The sequence below is a fragment of the Periophthalmus magnuspinnatus genome, chromosome 8 (genome assembly GCF_009829125.3).
Source record: "Periophthalmus magnuspinnatus isolate fPerMag1 chromosome 8, fPerMag1.2.pri, whole genome shotgun sequence".
NCBI lineage: Eukaryota > Metazoa > Chordata > Actinopteri > Gobiiformes > Gobiidae > Periophthalmus > Periophthalmus magnuspinnatus.
In genome coordinates, this window is record NC_047133.1 from 15053830 (window position 1) to 15074593 (window position 20764).

At 40.0% G+C, this 20764-nt stretch overlaps 2 protein-coding genes across 5 annotated transcripts in view; both read right to left on the reverse strand.

Annotated features, from left to right (window-relative positions):
- abcc1 (ATP-binding cassette, sub-family C (CFTR/MRP), member 1) overlaps positions 1-14977 on the reverse strand; it is a 27195-nt gene extending 12218 nt beyond the window's left edge. Inside the window, exons 1-17 of the mRNA XM_033971628.2 lie at positions 14867-14977; positions 14172-14348; positions 13953-14078; positions 13383-13520; positions 12900-13025; positions 11530-11591; positions 11305-11436; positions 10110-10361; positions 9297-9474; positions 8121-8282; positions 6102-6194; positions 5797-6000; positions 4345-4491; positions 3704-3791; positions 2745-2814; positions 1539-1665; positions 993-1169 (exon numbers count right to left, since the gene is read on the reverse strand). Coding sequence (XP_033827519.1) covers positions 993-1169; positions 1539-1665; positions 2745-2814; positions 3704-3791; positions 4345-4491; positions 5797-6000; positions 6102-6194; positions 8121-8282; positions 9297-9474; positions 10110-10361; positions 11305-11436; positions 11530-11591; positions 12900-13025; positions 13383-13520; positions 13953-14078; positions 14172-14348; positions 14867-14914 — 2307 coding nt within the window. The 5' untranslated portion in view covers positions 14915-14977. The remainder of the gene's footprint in view (positions 1-992; positions 1170-1538; positions 1666-2744; positions 2815-3703; positions 3792-4344; positions 4492-5796; positions 6001-6101; positions 6195-8120; positions 8283-9296; positions 9475-10109; positions 10362-11304; positions 11437-11529; positions 11592-12899; positions 13026-13382; positions 13521-13952; positions 14079-14171; positions 14349-14866) is intronic.
- Positions 14978-16246: 1269 nt separating this feature from the next.
- On the reverse strand, positions 16247-20260 carry LOC117375448 (prostatic spermine-binding protein). Of its 4 annotated transcripts, none has more exons than XM_055223615.1 (8): positions 19689-20260; positions 19600-19634; positions 19298-19533; positions 17407-17615; positions 17213-17281; positions 17087-17138; positions 16599-16635; positions 16247-16519 (listed from the first exon to the last, which is right to left on the reverse strand). In XM_055223615.1, exons 1-8 carry the CDS (start codon positions 19803-19805, stop codon positions 16480-16482), a joined length of 795 nt encoding a protein of 264 aa, XP_055079590.1. In that variant the 5' UTR covers positions 19806-20260; the 3' UTR covers positions 16247-16479. The 4 variants fall into 4 exon arrangements, with proteins under 4 accessions (XP_055079590.1, XP_055079589.1, XP_055079588.1 ...); XM_055223614.1 differs by having other exon boundaries at positions 19298-19554; positions 19689-20258; XM_055223613.1 differs by having other exon boundaries at positions 19298-19634; positions 19689-20256.
- Between the last annotated feature and the right edge of the window lie 504 nt (positions 20261-20764).

Sequence of the window (20764 nt, forward strand, 5' to 3'; positions counted from 1 at the left end):
TAAACATGCACATGCACAAATAGTCTCATTACATCCAATTAAAAGGTACAACTGGGATATCAGCAAAACATACATCATGGAACTGATACCCAATCCAGCAAATTTTCTTGGATCGATGATATTTGATACCAGTGCTAGTATCAGTGTATCTCTACAAGCCTGTCCAAGTGCCTACTGAGCATGTTTTTATACACAAGTATTTATTCTTCTTTTCAGAATTGATATCCCTGTTATGCGATTATCTGTGTCACAATATAATGCAATCATTTTAGATGGACATGGTCAGGCAGCTAGAAAAAGATATGCGTAGAAAATTAAAAGGTTTAAGATATAAGGTTTGTAGACCAAATTAATGGCATTTTGTTGATTAATCCTGTCAAAAATGACAGCAATTAAATTAGTAATTAAAATGAGGTTTTACAATATGTCCTCTGCATTTGATCCCTCCTTCAATGTCACTGAGGCAACCAGCTAGGGGAGTTTTGTGCTTCGGATGAGAGTAAGGCTATTAGTGTTATAACAATACTAAAATTTCAAACTCTATTTTGATACCAATGAATAGAAATCAATACCAATTATGATACCACAATGATAAGTAAAAAAAAACCTTTTAGACAATAAAATGTCATTTTCAACATTAAATAATAGTATTTTATATTACCATGTGGTTTTATATCTGCGTAATCACCCAGTCATCCAGGTCCATAGTGGTCCACTAGTACACTAGTCTATGTGGTCTTATACTTGGTTCTGATACAGATCAAGTTCATTCTAAAGTTATTCAGGAAAGGTTCATTTCTGTCCTTTGAATGTGACTTTTTTAGTAATGATACCTGCACAAATGAGTTTCTAGTTTTTTTGACAACCATACTATAGAATGTTTTTTAGATTCAATTATTATGGTTAAAAAAGATTAAATGAAAACAAATATCTAATATGCTCTCAATTCTAAGACTTTTTTAAGCAGTTTCTAGTGATTGAGCAGAATGGACCTTCTCTCCAATCTCCGTGCCATCCCCCGCAGGCAGGATCTCCAGGTCGGGCTTCAGAGCACACGCCTCCACCACCTGCTGGTACCAGAGCTCGCTCAGCTCCTGCCCAAACACGATGTTCTCCTTTAAGGTGGAGTTCTGGATCCAGGCCTGCTGTGGAACATAGGCCACCGAGCCCTGCGCACACACACACGCACCAACACATTACGTAGTATTCAGGACTTTGGAATTAGTGTTTTAATATACTTTTTGACAGAATAATTTCAACTAGAATAAAAATAAAAAAAAACATGTTTTGAATTTATTGTGTCAAAATAAAAACTTAATAGAGACAAAGCAAGCATAACAGAGGCTTACCAATAGAAGGGGTGAATGGGTACGTGTGTTTTATTATAAAGCTGAATTAAAACAGAAATGCACTCATCACACAGATGAACAGAACCAAAAATTTAAACAATAAGTCAAATGATAATTTCATGGTGGATCCCTAGGTTCAAGTTTGTGGGTTTAGTTTCTAGTTGTGGAGCAGGTGGGTTCCAGTCTGACCTTGACAGAAACAGTCCCCTCCATCTTGTCCATCTCTCCGAGTAGAGCGGAGAGCAGCGAGGACTTCCCTGAGCCCACCAGTCCCACCACAGCCACCAGAGCGCCCTCAGGAACCTGCACATTGAGACTGTCCACATACAGTCACAAACCAGAGCTCCAACAAAATACACATGTACAGAGTAAAGAAGCAAAAGGCATTAGGCACTTTTGGGTCATTCAGATATATAGTGCATTACATAGGCATAAATATAGGTATAAACATATATCAATATAGGAATCACACCAGAATTCTATTTAAAAGAAAGATTAAAGAGGGGCAGTTTAATTCAATAGGGAATTAATTGCTCACACATAACATATTTAGATAACCATGTTACCCTGTATAGTTTTGAAAATGCTCGAGTCGCCAAAAGCAACATATTAACATGTTTTATAAGTTTCACTTTCATTTTTGACACAACACAAGGACATAACACAATTGGCATGCATCTCACTAATGAAACTACCACACACCTCATCAAGTTTGTGAAGTTGTAGTGTATTGTTTTCTATCCTGCTCTTATATATTTATGGAAATTGTTGTATTGGAGCATGGGTGACATAGGCTTGGGGACATTTGGACCGTTGGACCATAGCAGTGGATCTCATGGGTAACTGTAAGGAGGGTTCGAGTAGGGCCTGGGAGACATCGCTAGATTATTCAAGCATGGATGATATTTAAAACCTCTTCAGGCAGGTTTTTGGTGAGAGAACATTATAATATGGTGAAAGTGCCAAAATGTCAATTTTCCATAACACCTTTGTTTATTTAGAAATTAAAGAGGAATTTGTTTAAGTTAAGTCAGTCCAAAATGTAGGAGAAACATAACTAGAGTCTAAGAATCTTGGATAACTGGAGGTCAGAATTGATTAAATTGGAGGTTGTCAGTTTCTAGATTCTAATGATGTCATACTCCCAGATGGGGGCCACTTTTCCCCAATGATTATACATGGTAATCTCTTATGAGACTAGAACTAGAACTCACTGTATTACAACACAAATCTGAATTTTTACAAGACAAATTTTAACTGTATTAAATATTAATGTTTAATGTTGTGATGACATTTGAAACTCAGCAATAGGATATCTGCCTCTCTTGTAAATAGACCACAAAGCCCCTTATGCCCTTTAGATTCTCCATATTTCTACATAAGAATGTTACAAACTTTTTCAGAGTGGGTTGCTCGGTCCTGGACCAGCTGAAGACTCCATCAGTGATGGAGATGCTGTGTGGAGCTGTGGGCAGAGAGAACACAATGCACTCAGTATAGTAAAGCTCTGACATAAAAACTTTCTGTTACTGTTCAAAACATGATCCTGGTATCCTGCAAAAACACTGAATGTTTGAGCATAGAGCTGGGCTTACAAGATAATATTTAAATAGTTATTTTAAAGATATGTTGTGGATGTAAATCATATCATCTACAATAACCGAATTGTCATAGGAGAGAAACTTGCAATGCCGGTCTTTCAAACAAGGGTACAAAATGCACAGGGGTAAAAAATGCAATTCAGTGCCCAATATTGTATTCCATTCACTTCTAGGTTTGTCAAAAGTATTGAAAATGAGACACAAATTGATACTAACACTAATATTGAAAGCAGATAGTCATTTGAGCAGGCACTGATGCTAAAAAAGTCACATTCACTGGACAAAAATGAACCTTTCTCGAATAGCTTGAATGATATTGAGCTGTATGAGACCAAGTATAAAGACCACATAGACAAGTATACGCCCATGGACCACTATAGAAACTCCCTGGATGTTTGAGGGGCACATTTAGACAATTAAAAACAATAATAAAAATATTGTTTAGTGACATTAAACTACAGAGTTAAGGTCTTAAGTTAAGACCACATGAAAAAAATAAAGAATTGGAGGTGATCGTGTGTGGGCAAGTGTGTGGGGGTGTGCATGAGGGCGTGTGCGTGAGGGCGTGTGTGTGGGCGTGCGTGAGTGTGAGTGTGTGGGTGTGTGTGTGTGTGTGTGTGTGTGTGTGTGTGTGTGTGTGTGTGTGTGTGTGTGTGTGTGTGTGTGTGTGTGTGTGTGGGCGTGCGTGAGGGCGTGCGTGAGAGCATGTGTGTGGGCGTGCGTGTGAGCAGGCATGTGTAACCAGGCCCTCACAGTTGAGCGCTGCAGAGTGGTCCACACTGTCCTCCTGCAGTTCTTCGTGAGACAGAAAGGTACGGAGACGCTTTAGGGACACACTGGCCTGAGGCAGAGAAGAGGACTGGGTTAGGTCATGTTCACAACAGCAAAGAGGGTGACAACAGTTATGGGTACGAGTCGTAACAAAGAACTAATTAACTCACCTTCAATTTTTTTATAGCTTAAAAGGAACTGTATGTAGCCTGCGGCCTAACAGTTTAAAAAAAGATAATATAATCACGACTGAATTGCCTAGATTGCCAGTGTCAATAGCTCATGTGAAAACTCAGAACATCCAGAATCCACTCACTGAGCTGCAGAGGCTGCACTAGCACTGATTCACGATTGGCTGCAGGTGCTGGGGTTTAGGTAGTAACGATTCAGAATCCTTTTAGGTTTAAACCAACTGTATTTCAGCATTGAAACTGGCAACCCAAATGAGAGACTGGGGTCAGGCTCATTCTGCTTTCTGATTAGATAATTGTCCTAAGAACCAAAACACCAAATTATAACAAACAACTTGTCCATCACATCCAATGTTTTTGTAATTGAGAATAAGTCAGCATTACAAGTGTCATCAGTAAAAGCTGAGTGTCGTAAAAGAGGAGAGAGCAGACCTGGACGATGCTGCTGATGACCATAGGCAGCATGTTGAGGGGGAACCGGAGGATGTTGAACAGAGCCAGGGACACAAAGGCCTTCTGAGCATCCAGGACATTCCGCTCGTCGCTCAAAACGTACACACAGAATGTGGACAGCGCTACCTACACACAACACATGTCAAGTATTGTGTAACATTTTACCAGCTTTTCTAGGTTGGCCCTTGATGGATTGCATTCATCTGATCACATGCCATTCTAAAGAACATAATAGTTTACATTTGAGGTTGAGGTCAGCTAAGAACTCTTTGGTAGAATGCCATGTTTTTATGTCAGAGCACATATGTTTTGACTTTGTTTACAGTTCATGACTATGTATTGGATAGATCCACATGAAACTAAACTAGCACAAAGCAGAACACCACAACATAAAGAATCTTCAAAATAGGGCGACATTATATTATCATGTAGGCAGGACTGTAGACAGTAGCCAGACCAGCAGATATCCAGATAAAAGAGTGAGTTTCCAATCACTAAATAAAGGAAAAAAGATGCTCAATTTAAGATTTCATTCCCATGGTACATCTACCTGGCCAGTAAAAATTAAGATTGGCCAGATAATCCAATAATTAGATCATAGTAACTGTGTTTGATGATCAGATTTCCAAAGCACCAACACCAAAATCTGAAGTGTCTCATGTTCAGCCTGAGAGTACATCAGAACCAGTGTAAGTTTAAGAAAACCATCCTGAAAGTCTGTTCATCAGGCTGCAGCTTAAATAGCGGAGTTTCTAACAAGCGTAAACATAAGAGCATTATAGCAGATGCTGATGTGTGAAGACTGATCACATTTCACAATATCCCTATATGAGCTGTGCTGTTCCCCTGCTCAACGTGGTTACATACGGCAGATATCCATATAAGTACAAACTGGTTTCTCAAGATGTGTTACTGGGATCTTTGAGATTTGATCACTCATAGTACATGAATTTAGAAAAATCTGTTTAAGCTGGACTAGGTCAAATTTTTTCCAGTTTTCCTGGTGTGCATGTAAATGTGATGAGTGTGTGTGTGGGTATTTATCACAATGTGGGGACTCAAAACTGTATAAATCAAGCAATTTTAACCCTCATTTTAAATTTAAATCAATTGTTAAGGTTAGAATTAAGGTTAGGATCAAAATGTATCCAGAAAATGAATGGAAGTCAATGTAATGTCCCTTTAGAGGTAGTGTTTTGTTGCTGTCAGAGTCTAGATTTAGTAATGCAAATGCTTAAATTTTAAATTTAATTTATATAAAAAAGATTTATGTAATATAAATATAATCATCTTGCACTGCTTTATGGTTTTGTTGTGTCCCTGGGCAAAACACATGAACCCCATTGCCCTCTGCAGTAAGAGTGATGTGTTGCATACAAATGGATTCTTCCCATGTGTTTTATTGGGAGTGCAAAATGGTATGTGGCTCACCAGGAAGGGCGCGCACACCCAGGTGAAGGTGGACATGGCTCCCAGGTAGGCAGTCTTCTTGAGCACCTTGAGCTCACTCTGTCGGATCTCAGACACTTTGTCCTGGAATGCCAGCTCCCAGGCGTACAGCTTCAGCACCTTGATGCCATTCAGCATCTCGTTCATTAGCTTGATGCGGCTGTCTTTGCTCTTCATCTGAGCCACCTGCAACAAGGAGGGACATGATCAGCTTTTATCACAAGCATCAAACACGCTGGTACTGGGTTTCCATCGGGCTCTATGGGCCTGTTTTTTTTTATCTATACCTGGTAGGCTTTGGTCTTCATGGCAATGAAGGCATTGACAGGAACCATAAGTACCATGACAGCCACACCAGCCAGCACTGAGGGACCCAGGGTCTGCAGAGAGAATGGGAGTTGAAGTCACCTGGGTAATATTCTTCTTTTTGAATAGCCTGCTTGGTATTCAAAGTTTAACCTTCAAAATATGTGTACAGAAAAACAAAATGGCAGATCTGCAGATCTAAGGTTACTGGCCACAGCCATCTCTTTTAATAGCCTCCTCAGTGACTCTACGACGTACAGTGGGTACATAAATTATTCAGACCCCTTTTTTGCTCTTTGTTATATTGCAGCCATTTTTCTAAAATCATTTAACTTCATTTTTTTCCTCATTAATGTTCACACAGCACCCCATATTGACAGACAGACATGAAATAGTTGAATTTTTTGCAGATTTACTAAAAAAGAAAGAAAAAAAGAAAAACTCAAATATCACAGGGCCATAAGTATTCAGAGCTTTTGCTGTGACTCTCATATATTTAACTCAGGTGCTGTTCATTTCTTCTGATCATCCTTGAGATGGTTCTACACCTTCATTGGAGACTGCACTTGATTAGGAAGGCCACACACCTGTCTATATAGGACCTTACAGCTCACAGTGCATGTCAGAACAAATGAGAATTATGAGGTCAAAGGAACTGCCTGAAGAGCTCAGAGACAGAATTGTGGCAAGGCACAGATCTGGCCAAGGTAACAAAAAAAAAAGTCTGCCGCACTTAAGGTTCCTAAGAGCACAGTGGCCTCCATAATCCTTAAATGGAAGACATCTGGGACGACCAGAACCCTTCCTAGATTTGGCCATCCGAGAAAACTGAGCAATCGGAGGAGAAAAGCCTTGGTGAGAGAGGTAAAGAAGAACCCAAAGATCCCTGTGGCAGAGCTCCAGAGATGCAGTCGGGAGATGGGAGAAAGTTCTAGAAAGTCAACCATCACTGCAGCTCTTCACCAGCCGGGGCTTTATGGCAGAGTGGTCTGACGGAAGCCTCTCCTCAGTGCAAAACACATGAAAGCCCGCATGGAATTTGCTAAAAAAAACAAACACCTGAAGCACTCCAAGATGGTGAGCAATAGGATTCTCTGATCTGACGAGACCAACATAGAACTTTTTGGGCTTAATTCTAAGCGGTATGTGTGGAGAAAACCAGGCACTGCTCATCACCTGTCCAATACAGTCCCAACAGTGAGACACGGTGATGGCAGCATCATGCTGTGGGGGTGTTTTGTAGCTGCAGGGATAGGATGACTGATTGCAAGGAAAGATGAATGCGGCCAAGTACAGGGATATCGTGGACGAAAACCTTCTTCTGAGTGCTCAGGACCTCAGACTGGGCTGAAGGTTCACCTTCCAACAAGACAATGACCCTAAGCACACAGCTAAAATTACAAAGGAGTGGGTCAGGACAACTCCGTGACTGCTCTTGAATGGCCCAGCCAGAGCCCTGATTTAAACCCAATTGAGCATCTCTGGAGAGACCTGAAAATGGCTGTCCACCAACGTTCACCATCCAACCTGATGGAACTGGAGAGGATCTGCAAGGAGGAATGGCAGAGGATCCCAAAATCCAGGTGTGAAAAACGTGTTGCATCATTCCCAAAAACATTTGTGGCTGTATTAGCTCAAAAGGATGCTTCTACTAAACACTGAGCAAAAGGTGTGTGATATTTCAGTTTGTCTTTTTTAATAATTCTCCAAAATTTCACCAATTTTGTATTTCTCTGTCAATATGGGGTGCTATGTGTGCATTAATGAGAAAAAAATTAACTTAAATGATTTTAGCAAATGGCTGCAATATGACAAAGAGTGAAACATTTAAGGGGGTCTGAATACTTTCTGTACCCACTGTATGAGCAACTAAAAAGTTATCCAACCATGCTTATATGGAAAAGAGGAGGCAATGTTTACAAAAATTGGGAGGCCATATCACCCAACCCCAGTTCAAAAGTGGATTTTGCCTCCCTTTTCCTGTACCCGTTGAGGCGTACCTGCCAGAGGAAGTACAGAGCCAGGACCACCTGGAGCGGAGCAGACCAGAGCATGTTGATGTAGGTGATGAGGTCCATAATGCGCTGGGCGTCCACAGACATCAGGTTCACCATCTCTCCCACTGTGGAGGAGCGGCGCGCGGCATTCGTGATCACCAGGGCCTGTGTGCACATGCACACATACACATACATAAACATAGACACACACACACACATATTACTGAGGTGTGGGATCTGCTGTCACATAGCAAAATCAACAATCCCAATATTATAATGGACTAAACTTTGTGGGTTTAAAACACATTATAATGTAGCAGGTATATACTTTATGAAGTAATTATTGTTATTTATCATAGCTCTGATCATTTTATGACAATGAGCGCATGCAGCATCAGGACATTTTTAAAGAACCTATGGCATTCTTACAAAACAGTGAGCAAATCGACATTATGCATCTAAATTACAATTTACATTAGCCATATGAAGGTTGTCACAAGCTATATAAAATTTGCATTAGCCATATGTAAATAGTGTGGATTAGAGATATTTCAATTGGCTGCTATATCGGGCCAATATTTGCTCGTTTCACCATATCAGCTATTGGCCTTAAATCGCAAGCAGAAGCCCATATTTAGTTTTGACCAACCTGCTGCCTAAACAATACACATAGAGCTCAATTTGAACACTTTAATGCAAAGAGATAACTGCACAAAACATTACTACACAGCTCTCTTATAAGTTTGTGGTAAAAAAGGACATTTGCTTTAGCCATGTGGAAGTTGAGTGTCATTTGAAGAGTAGTGCGTGATTACGTGCATATTATACGGGAAATGTACCATTTATGATTCAACAGTATTCCCCCCCTTGAAAACTAACGGACCCACATAATGTTATTTCCTCATCAAAAACACACCTGGGGTACTGTTTAGTTTCACGTTTAACACACAAACCCTGCATATTTAGGTTGAGTTCTTCTCTCAAACAGAGAGATGTTCCACCTTGTGATGTCATGTGGTAATAAAGGAAAATGCTTGACTGTGTTTTTAAACTCCATACATCTTTACTAGAATCATTTGGATCATTTCAGCCCCGGAACTGCCAATGAATGCAAAATGAATGTAAGAAAATCCACCCACTCAAAGTCTGTGTTTAAAGTACGTGTGAGGAGGGGGTTACCTTCCTGTAGACGGCCCCAATGATGGCAGTGCGCACCCTCATGCCCGACACAAGGCACACATGAAAGTACTGCTGCAACACCAGAGACTGGACACAGGTGCACACAAATAGAAGCCCGGTATAGAAGAAGCCGTGCCATGACGGGCTGTTTGAGTTGTTGACGAAGCTGATCAGGAGCCTGCAAAAACACAAATATACCAGCTGTGAGTGCCATAACCAAAAGGAATCAATTTGGAAATGTCACCAGTCACCCCGCCTATTACCATTAAAGAGGGAGTATTTTACTTCTATGGGGTACTAACTGCTAACACATAACATATTTAGATCAGCATGTTACCTTTTAATTGTTTTAAAAATGCTATATTCGGCAAAAACAACGTATAAATGCGTTTTTACTTTTGCCCCTCTATTTGCTCTCCATGCCAAGTTGCTCCCCCCTCAAAGTGCTATCACAACAAAATCAACATGCATTCCGCTAATGAAGTTACTGCACATCGTATCGGGTTTATGAAGTTGTTGTGTGCAGTACTGTAACATGCTTTTATTTATTTATGGACAATTGTCGTTTGGAAGCATGAATGACGTTGGCTTGTGGGCTGAGAATTGGACAGAATCTTACAGCTAAGAGTGATCTCTCCCGGACTCTGTTTGAACTAAATTACTGAAACCTGCATGGATGACATCTAAAACCTCTTCAGGCATATTTTTGATGAAGGAACAACATTATAACATGGCAAAAAGCAAAAAAATATATATATTTTGCATAATACCCTCTCTTTAACATTGCTGAGCTATACAATCTGGCCTCCTCACCGCAGGATCTCCGGGCCCACAAACATGAGTACGTCGTGGAGGATCTTGTAGAAGCAAGAAATGAGGAAGTACGGCCCAAATGAGAGGCACAGAGCCCAGAGCAGGGATGGTTCCTTGGTCTGTGGAGGCGGTCTCACAATCAGGATCTCAGACTCATCTGCAGCACTGGCCCCCTTCACCTCATTCTGTGGAGCTTTCTTTGGCGAATACATATACTTGGTCTGCAGATCCACCCGCGAACTAGATGACAGTCTGAGCAGAAGAACACAGTACCCTAATGTGATCTACTATTATTTGCCAACAGCAGTGATGAGAGGACTTATATATTGTATCATCAAAAGTCATTGCGCTATATAACACACTAGTACACTTATGATAAGTTACAAATTCCTTACAGATATGTATATTGCAAAAAACATAAATTATTATACATTTATATTTAGGCCCGAGCCTCTACAGGGCGTAGGGTGTATTGCTTTCCCCAACGATGAGTGCGTGGGCGCGTGCGATGCAAGGCCAGCGAGGGCCGTTCGATGCCGCTTGCAGCTATAATTTCTGATTGAGACTGCTTTTGCTGTAATGCTATGTTGAATTTAAACTTCTTGCTTATACTTTTTCACTGGGTAGTTTAGATTCTTAGTAACTTTATCATGCTGTCACGATACTAAAATTTCAAAGTCAATTTCAATTCTAAAGAATAGACTCGATACTCAATTCGAATAATGATACCTGATATTTAGACAATAGAATGATATTTTCAATATTAAATCATAGTTCTTTTATATTACCATGTGGTCTTGTATCTGTGTAATCCCTCAGTGGTCCAGGTAGGTTCCATAGTGGTCAATGGTGTATACTAGTCTATGTTCTCTTACACTTCTGCTCAAGATCATTCTAAAGCTATTCAGGAAAGGTTTCCGTTTCCGTCCTGTGAATGTGATTTTTTTTTATATCAGTACTTGCTGAAATGAGTATGTGATTTGTTTAAAAAAAATGCCTGGATGGCGTGATGTTTCTTATGCTAACACATCACCTGCACTGTCTTATGTGAGCTCCCACATAAGTGTCATCATGGGAGACAGACTGACAGCCTTCCCAGTGCTGCCTCAGTGGTTGTACCGCATTTGCACTTTCTGCTGCCTGGTGAGGAGTTAAGCACCATTTGAAAGTCCCTCTTCCATGCCACAGAACTGACCTTTGGACCTTCTGCCGCTGCCTGCTCCAGTGCTGCACCAGCCCTGGAACCACGCAATGGGAGCGGTTATCCGGGTTCAGAGACCATAAGTCGCTCTCCACCAGGGGGCGTTTGTACCCAGTCACCATCATTCTATTTTCAGGATATAAGCCATTTTAGATGAAGTTAAAAAATACTAATAGCAACATGTTAACCTTTTTGGTTAGCTAATGAAAAGTGTCTCACCTGCTGATCCACCAGAAAGTGATTCTGGAGAGGAAGGAGGCTCCGGGTTCAGGACAGGGATCCTGTGCAAAGAAAAGAGGCCACATAAGTAGATACCATAACAACACAAATAAATACCATATTATTTATTTATATATATATATATATAATATATATATAATATATATATATAAAAACACACATACATACATACATACATACATACATACAGTGAGGCAAGTAAGTATTTGAACACCCTGTGATTTTGCAGGTTCTCCCACTTAGAAATCATGGAGGGGTCTGAAATTTTCATCTTAGGTGCATGTCCACTGTGAGAGACATAATCTAAAAAAGAAATCTGGAAATCACACTGTATGATTTTTAAAATAATTTATTTGTATGTTACTGCTGCAAATAAGTATTTGAACACCTGTCTATCGGCTAGAATTCTGACCCTCAAAGACCTGTTAGTCCACCTTTAAAAAGTCCACCTCCACTCCACTTATTATCCTCAATTAGAAGCACCTGTTTGAGGTCGTTAGCTGCATAAAGACACCTTTTGGTCTTAATCCCACTCGTCGTGTTTGGATGCTACTTATAATTCTTCTTCCTCCAAAGAATCCCTGCATTGTATTAAGGAGAGGATGACCGGGGCCATGTATTCTGGAGTGGCCTAGTCAGTCTCCAGACCTAAGCCCAATAGAAAATCTTTGGAGGGAGCTCAAACTCCATGTTTCTCAGCAACAGCCCAGAAACCTGACTGTTCTAGATAAGATCTGTGTGGAGGAATGGGACAAAATCCCTCCTGCAGTGTGTGCAAACCTGGTGAAAAACTACAGGAAACATTTGACCTCTGTAATTGCAAACAAAGGCTACTGTACCAAATATTAACATTGATTTTCTCAGGTGTTCAAATTCTTATTTGCAGCAGTAACATACATGATTTAAAAAAATCATACAATGTAATTTCCAGATGTTTTTTACATTATGTCGCTCACTGTGGACATGCACCTAAGATGAAAATTTCAGACCCCTCCATGATTTCTAAGTGGGAGAACTTGCAAACTCACAGGGTGTTCAAATGCTTATTTGCCTCATTGTGTTTTTTATATTATATATATATATATATATATATATATGCTGCCTTTTATTTTATTACTGTCATGAAAAATAAAATAAAAAACAATTAGATCTATCACGGTTCATTTAGCATGATTATTGTGTTGCATTGTAATATTATCATGAGCCATGTATCAAATATTATATTGAATATGAAGTACCCTGGGATTCCCAGCCTTAGATTTGATATTGGTAACTAGTGAAGTTCAAATAAATGTGTACTCATGCAAAGTCATTTCCAAATGCCAATTCTTGTACGTATTTGGGCTTACAGTGTCTTTCACAGCCTGGGAGAAGAGTGGAGGCTGGTCAGAGAGGCAGGACAACACCAAGGCAACCAGCAGAAGAATGTAGTAGATGAAGAAGGTGGTGTACCTCCAAACAGACACTAGAGAGGGCTGAAAAAGACACAGGTTCACTCACGGCACTGGAATACTATGGAATGTGAAGGGGCAGCTAGACACTACAATGACCGGTGGAGGGCCTATTCTGAAAAGACACTGCTATTATATGACCATCATAGTTATTTACATCTGAATTTTTGATGTCCTTACTGCCTTTCATTCTGACTAGAATTCAGATTTCCTCAACACGTTTAAAATGTGAACTTTGAACAGAATTCTATTAGTATTTAAGACATAAATCCCAAATCAAACCACAATCATAATGCTTTTCAGAAAAATCACAATTAGACATTTTCCCCAAATGGTTCAGCCCTAGTTCCCAGGCAGGTGTACAGGTGAGATGGTGCATACCTGCTCCAGAGCTTGCAGGACCCTGGACCTGAAGGACACGGTGGCACAGAGCAAAGCCAACAGCCAGAAGACGAGCAGCACTCCAGATGACTGCACCCCCTTCATACGCTCATACTGCACCAGCAGGCCGCTCAGCAGCTGCAAATAGCATGGCACACACACACACTGCTATTACACACTTTAGAAATCAACAACAGCTACCTAACCACATGACAGGGACACATCTTCTATCAACAGTATTCCTCTGTGAATTTCTTTAGTTCAAGACCATGAAGGTGGGTCCCTGGGCAGCTGACAGGTTGCCCCAGTGGCATTAAAGGATGGGGAAAATGTAGAAGACAGATTTCCTCTATGGGGAGGTTTAAGTGTACCTTAACCTTTGTGTGCAGTCCTGGCACTGACCGTGAGTCTTTAAAAAAAATGAGCTCTACCAGATTTAACTGTACCCTAATATTTCCTTTCCTTTAGCTAAAATAGTAGCTCAGTTTCAATTCCTGATCTGAAGAATCAATATGAAATCTAGATGAAGTGAGGTGAGCTGAAAAACTAAAGTCAGTGACCGAGTCTGACCATGCTGATGCCCAGCACCGTGGGGCTGAGGAAGTGCACCGGTGCAGGGACCAGCCCATGACTTCTTTCCCAGAAAGAATAAAATACATCTGCCCAGCAGACAATCCACAGGATAAGAGACACAGCCTGCAACAGAGAAGAGGGACATAGACTGTTAAGAATAAACTGTGTTGAATGAAGGTGAATGAATAGGAATTGAGAATAATCAAAGTAACTTACAGTTTTGGCTTTATTAAAATGATTCATGCAGATGTAGCCATTGTTGTGTCTGTAGAGATAGAAGAGGTAGAAGGGAGCGCACACCCAGAGGTACAGGCAGGGCAGCCATGCCAGGACGGTGTTCTGGAAGCACTGGGTCAGCTCTGGCTCTTCTGTGTGCCATGTCAGGTTCCAGTCCTGTACAACACAAGTACGTCTTATGCTTTATGGTAGGGTTCCCAATGTGGGGGGGAACCACTACCACTGACACTTTGCAATCCTGTTGTTCTTATCCATGCCAGGTCACCACAGCAGTGTGGCAGAACAAAGATATAAACAGTGAAAATGGTTCTGTGTAAGAGGTGAATATGGGGGATACATTCAAAAGACAAACCAAAGTGTCTGTACAGTGTTTACATAGTGCCGTTGAAAATGCACCCCGTTGCACTCTGTTTCACATGTTAAAAGACTTTGACACTCTCAACTCCCTGATAGAATAGTGTTATGAACACAACTGTCACCCCTGTTTAAACCATACAACACCAGCATTAGTACGGGGCTTTGTCCCGGCCGGTGTCTTTTGAGACGAGCGTGAATACAGCGGCTCTAAGCTCCCCTCTCACATTGCCGGGTATTATCAGATGAAGGCTCGGGTATTATCAGAACAGAACAAACATTCTGCGGACCACTAGAGCGGAGACATGACAAGGGCTCACCCATAGAGAATCCAAACCGTCCGGACTGCACAGCCTTTCCAAGCCCATGGCTGTGTCCTCCAGCAGCGCAGTGAGCCTGAGCCCAATCAAGTTTGTTTGGTAACACTGGCACTGCGGTTCCTTCTGCGCATGCGTTGACCTGCCCCTTCTTCTACTAACGACTCAGTCAAGGGTCGCACTCAGAAGGAGACTACCGCCACCTAATGTTCAAATCCAGTTGGACAGGATATTATTACCCTTACATAAGAGTTGTAAGAGTTGTGTACTTATACAGTACTGAATTGGACTTGGACTAAATAAATCGTTTTGTTATTACTAACCATAATCTAGTCTATATAATTGATGTAGGCCCTAAATTAGAACATTCATTTTGACATTGTGATTTCTTTGATATCAAATAGCTTTTGGGGGGAGGCATGTGTTTTACAGTCTGTATAGTCCAGATAACAATTACGAAAATACAATCAAAATTATTTTAACAGTCAACTATCACGATTACTCCACTTAAGTATCAGCCTTCTGTGTCAGACTTGAACGCTTACTTTTTGAACATCTTAGAAATTCTCACAATTTTTCCAAATAGCCTACTTGTGTGGAACTACTTTTATTTGATTGTATTTCTGTGGCTATTAAGCCAACCTCTGTATGCGGGTCAGTTGGTCAAGTCGTGTTGAGAGGTAATTTATACAACTAAATCATCATTACAACAAGATAAATGCATACATTATTCAAAGATACAATCTAGGGGCCCTGCATTTCAGTCAGGCTTGGTTTGTGGAAATAGTTTAGGCTCTTTCTCTCTCTCTAACCTTTGCTTCTGCAGTCTCAAAGTTCAAATCTAGAGAACAATTATCTTTAAAATATCTTTACTAAGACAAATGTATGTGCATGTACGTCTTCTCATTTGATTAAAAATATGAATCATCTTCACCTTATTCTGTGAAATGGTTTATTTTCCAACACGCTTGTCAGTCTTGTGTTTGCCTGTCTTATCTAATGTTGAAAGACTTTATTTGAACACCCCCTGCTGGCAGCAAAAAGAAGCCAGCTCTTCTCTTCAAGGCTATGCAAAGAACGGGGGTGTTGCATGTGTTAAACTGCGCTGACTTGTGCTTCGTAAGTGTGTGTCCAAAACCACACCAAAGGCTCATAAAGACATTATAATAATTCCATGTGTATGTTTATGTTGCAATAAACAAATCAATAAATCAATTCTATGTCTGTCTGTGAGGTCCTGCCTGGTTGTACATCCTCAAGTATCTAGCAGATTGCATGTGGTTGTTTATATTTCTCCCACTGTTATTGTATTGTTTATTGATGTGATGATTAAGTTTCTGTTTCTGAGTGCCAACTTTGGTGTTATATAATAATAAGGCAACAAAGGAAAATAGTTCTTTATTTCAAATTGTTGTTTTTTAAAAAGGGCAAAATATGACTGTAAATAAATTATCTTTCTTAGTAGTGGTTCTCAAGTACATTGTGAAATGATAACAAATATATTATATTATATACTTTCTTTAAAAAACAATCAGTTAATGGTGTCAATACAAATGTTACTGCTGACAGAAAAGGCACATATAACAGTGGGATTGTGCAAGTGAAGCTGAGACTCCTCAGTTTTCGTCATCATCATCAAACACATCGGCTACAGTCCTGGGGAGTGTTCCACAACACAGGTTAGGTTAGATTACAGCACACTAAGGGACATGTTTAGATTGGAATGTGCCCTTACTTGTAAATGGATCCCGTTACCTCGTCAATAAATCCACCTGCAACAAAAAAGCGTAATCAAATCATTACACTTACACTTGAGCAGCCTGGGAGCCTCTAATGTTGCAAGTACTCTAATTCTTACATGATAGAAATTATGACTTGTGAAAAATGTGAAGTGATCTATACTCTATGTGTGTGATCTATACTCTGTGTGTATGTGTGTGTGTGTGTGGGGGGGGGGGTGTATGTATGTATGTACGTATATATATATATATATATATATATATATATATATATATATATATATATATATATATATATATATATATATATATATATATATATATATATATATATATATATATATATATATATATATATATATATATATATATATGTGTGTGTGTGTGTGTGTGTGTGTGTGTGTGTGCTTAGGTAAAAAATGACAGGCACCCATCGCATGGGAGTGCAAGTAAAATTAATAATTATGCTTCTGGATGCTCTTACCTGGTTTACAGACTGTTTGGCAAACAGGGCATACATGGCAGAAGCTGCACATCTGTGGAGGAAACAACAGGGGTCCCGATGTTATTATGTGTGTGTGTGAGAGAGAGAACCACTTACACCACTTACATCGCAATCGTCACAGTGTTCAGACTTATCTCCTTCTTTGCAGGGGCACTTGTCACATTCATCACAATGCTGAATAACAAGATAAAGGTTACACTTAGTACTTATTGGGGATGTGATTTGCAATGGAAGGCAAGGAAGAACTGAAATCACAAAAGCAAGTGTGGGCTGAGATCATTTAAAATATTGTCACCAACCTCACAGAAGTGGCAGAGACTACAAACAGAGCCTTTATGATAGGCATCATCGTCATCATCATCATCATCGTCATCATCGTCGTCGTCATCATCGTCGTCGTCATCATCGTCGTCGTCATCATCGTCGTCGTCATCATCGTCGTCGTCATCATTGTCATCATCATCGTCATCATCATCATCGTCATCATCATTGTCGTCGTCGTCATCGTCTAATAGTAATTACAAAATACAATAAATTCTTGAAAAAAGATTGTGTTTTGTATTGTAATTTAAGCTAAAAAATTATAAAGTAGAAGTAACAAAATGAACACTCATTTTATTTGACTTACCATGACTTAATAGATTTAGTCTGCAAGTTCAGGCATCTGGCTCCTTTTGCCAAATACCAAGAGCTACTTTTGCAGCAAAGGAGCATGCAAAACATTCAGCTGAATGTGAGTAAACTTTAAGCTCAGTGTAAGTGTGTACAGTACTGGCTATTGTGACATCACAATCCTCATGTAACAAATTCCTCTTTAGAGACATATTGATCATTTGATTTATTTAAAGAATGAAAGTAGGGTTAATTACATAGACAGTGGCAATAGTATTCTCCATACACAGGTGTTTACAATCATTAAAAAGACAAAAGAGGATTAAAAGAAGATAACTCATCACCTCTTAACTCTTCAAATTTCTCTTAACAGAGATGTTTCTCTCTTTTCCCAAATACTCGGTCTATAGCTAGCTGAAGAATGAGCAAGAAAATAATTATCATGACATTTACAAATAAATAAACTCATGCAAGCTTCCCAAATACTTATTGGGTCAGTATAGCGCCAGATCATGACTAATAGACAGGGCAATGCACACCACTCATTTAGTTTCATTGACATATGGAAACAAGATCAACAAAAGGTAGAAAATATCAACTGATTATGCCATTAAAATGTAATATTACATTTTTAAATGGTTATCATTTATAGATATTAACTTTACATTTTTAACAGGTATTTTTTATTTTTATTTTTTTATTTTAACTGTATACATTCAGCATGTTCACATTTCTGCACCAAAGCTTAACAGAGAAAGAAAGACATTGAGAGATATGGAAAAAGAGAGAAACAGTGCATCTCTTCCTAAGACCTGACAAAGTAAATTTGGTTGCCCTCCTCCACCTCTTCATATGTTTGTTCTCCCACTGTTTAACTGTTGCAGCAGAATCCCCTACCCCCCTCCGTATCTCTTACTGTCTCTCTTTCTTTTCTTTCTTTCTCTGTAAGTTCACAATAGACACAAATACATGTCAGTCTGATCCAAAACAAACGAGAAAGGAAGATCATTGTGATTGAACCATTCTTTCAAACGAAACACAAATCAAAAGATCTCAGTGACCCTCATTTCAATCAGGCTTGGTTTGTGTGAAATAGTTTTTGCTCTTTCTCTCCCTCTCATCTTTGCTTCTGCAGTCCCAAAGTTCAAATCTAGTGAACTGTTCGAAGGACTTCGGACAGTTGAACTTCAGATGGGCCAGTTCAATTTTCTTTGAGTGCTCATAATTCTAGTTAAGCAGGGAAAGAACACAGAGTCAGAGACAGCAAGGGAAATGGACAGCTGGAAAGGGGTGAAGGAGGGACCATGACTGCCTAAGAAACTAAACAAGAGATGACGAGGCTGAAATGTTAACTAGAGGGGAGTGGCTAATGTTTACTAAGCTCCTCCCCTTTCGCACACTGTCCTGTACTTGCACAGTTGAACCTTATGCAATATAATGTCATTATACAATGTCATGAAGTGACCAACAAAATGCACTTTTCAGTCCTGCCTTGTGTTGGTCACAGAATGAGGAAAGTGATTAAACTTGTAGGCAAATGCACTTCCAAAAAGCAGGATGTGACCACAATTTACTTACCTTCATGATCATCATCATCATCGTCATCATCATCATCATCGTCATCATCGTCATCATCATCGTCGTCATCATCGTCGTCATCGTCATCATCATCATCGTCATCATCATCATCGTCATCATCATCGTCATCATCATCATCGTCGTCGTCGTCATCATCGTCATCATCATCGTCATCATCATCGTCATCATCATCGTCGTCGTCATCATCGTCGTCATCATCGTCGTCATCATCGTCGTCATCGTCGTCATCATCGTCGTCATCATCATCGTCATCATCATCGTCGTCGTCATCATCATCGTCATCATCGTCGTCATCATCGTCATCATCATCGTCGTCGTCGTCATCGTCATCATCATCGTCGTCGTCGTCATCATCATCATCAGCCATCAGGCCTTCCTCAGAATGGAATGGCAGATCCTGAGCTTTTACAGATGGGGCAAGTGGTGTATGAAAGGAGCACAGTAGCGCCAGTAAAAGAGCCAAAATAAAACTTCTCAACGATGCCATGATTGCAGGACAAGAATGGGTCAGTTATTTAGGAAGTAAACTGGAATCACTGCAGAAGTCCAGCACTGCAGGTTGTTTGCTTAATTATCCTCCACACACACTCAAAGTTAAAGGCACTCACACACACAATGCTCTGACAAGACTGCAACAGTCGGGAATGGCCAACTATACAGGCATTAAAGCCAAAAGACAAGGTCCCGTACAGAAGATATTCCAAGAAGAAATATCGGCACTTGTTCCCAACTCCTGGTAGAAATGATCCTCGAGATAAGCAGGTGTCCTCCTGTTATTCCTGAGTCAGGATCACACCAAACCAGGACGCTTCAGTCCTGTACAGGGCAAGTGTGTTGAGTTAGGACTGCAATAAAAAGCAGAGGGAAGAGGCGGCAGTAACTGGTCAATGGTGCAGAGACAGACAGGACTAATATGAGAGCGACAGAAAAAGAGCAAGACCTATGGCGTAAGTTGAGATGAAGGGGGGTCTGACTGAGTGACAGGGGCAAATGCTGCTAGGCCTTCAGTATCGGTGAGCTAGGTTAGCCATTGAGGTGGGAGTGATTAGAGGCGAGTAGAAGGATAAGCTTTACCATCATCATAATTGAATATCTAAGTTTAACCTGAACTTTAACAATAAAGTAGAACTACAGCAACATTAAGTAAGCATTAGTACAGTGAGTTTGGTATCAATTCACATAATAAATTTACAGTTTTTTAGGTGTACTTATGAATATGAGACTGAGACTAAGTGGAACCACCAGACCTACAAACCCCTACTTTGTGTACTCTACAGGCTTCCATTTGGCATTTTGCAACAACTTTTATGACCAACCAGATGAGTAATGGTTATGGCACTGTTAATTGCTAAGGATTAGGTATTGCTACGTATGTGTTTTTACTCCAGACATTGCAATTTATTTATTTTGGATAGATATTTTAATTAGTACACAACAGGAAGCATG

Coding starts and splice junctions, on each gene's coding strand:
- LOC117375448 (XM_033971741.2), bottom strand. CDS start 19,805: ATGGCATCGTTGAGAAGTTTTATTTTGGCTCTTTTACTGGCGCTACTG. Junction 17,282..17,406: donor GTCTCTGCCACTTCTGTGAG/GTTGGTGACAAT, acceptor CTTGTTATTCAG/CATTGTGATGAATGTGACAA. Junction 16,520..16,598: donor GTAACGGGATCCATTTACAA/GTAAGGGCACAT, acceptor AACACTCCCCAG/GACTGTAGCCGATGTGTTTG.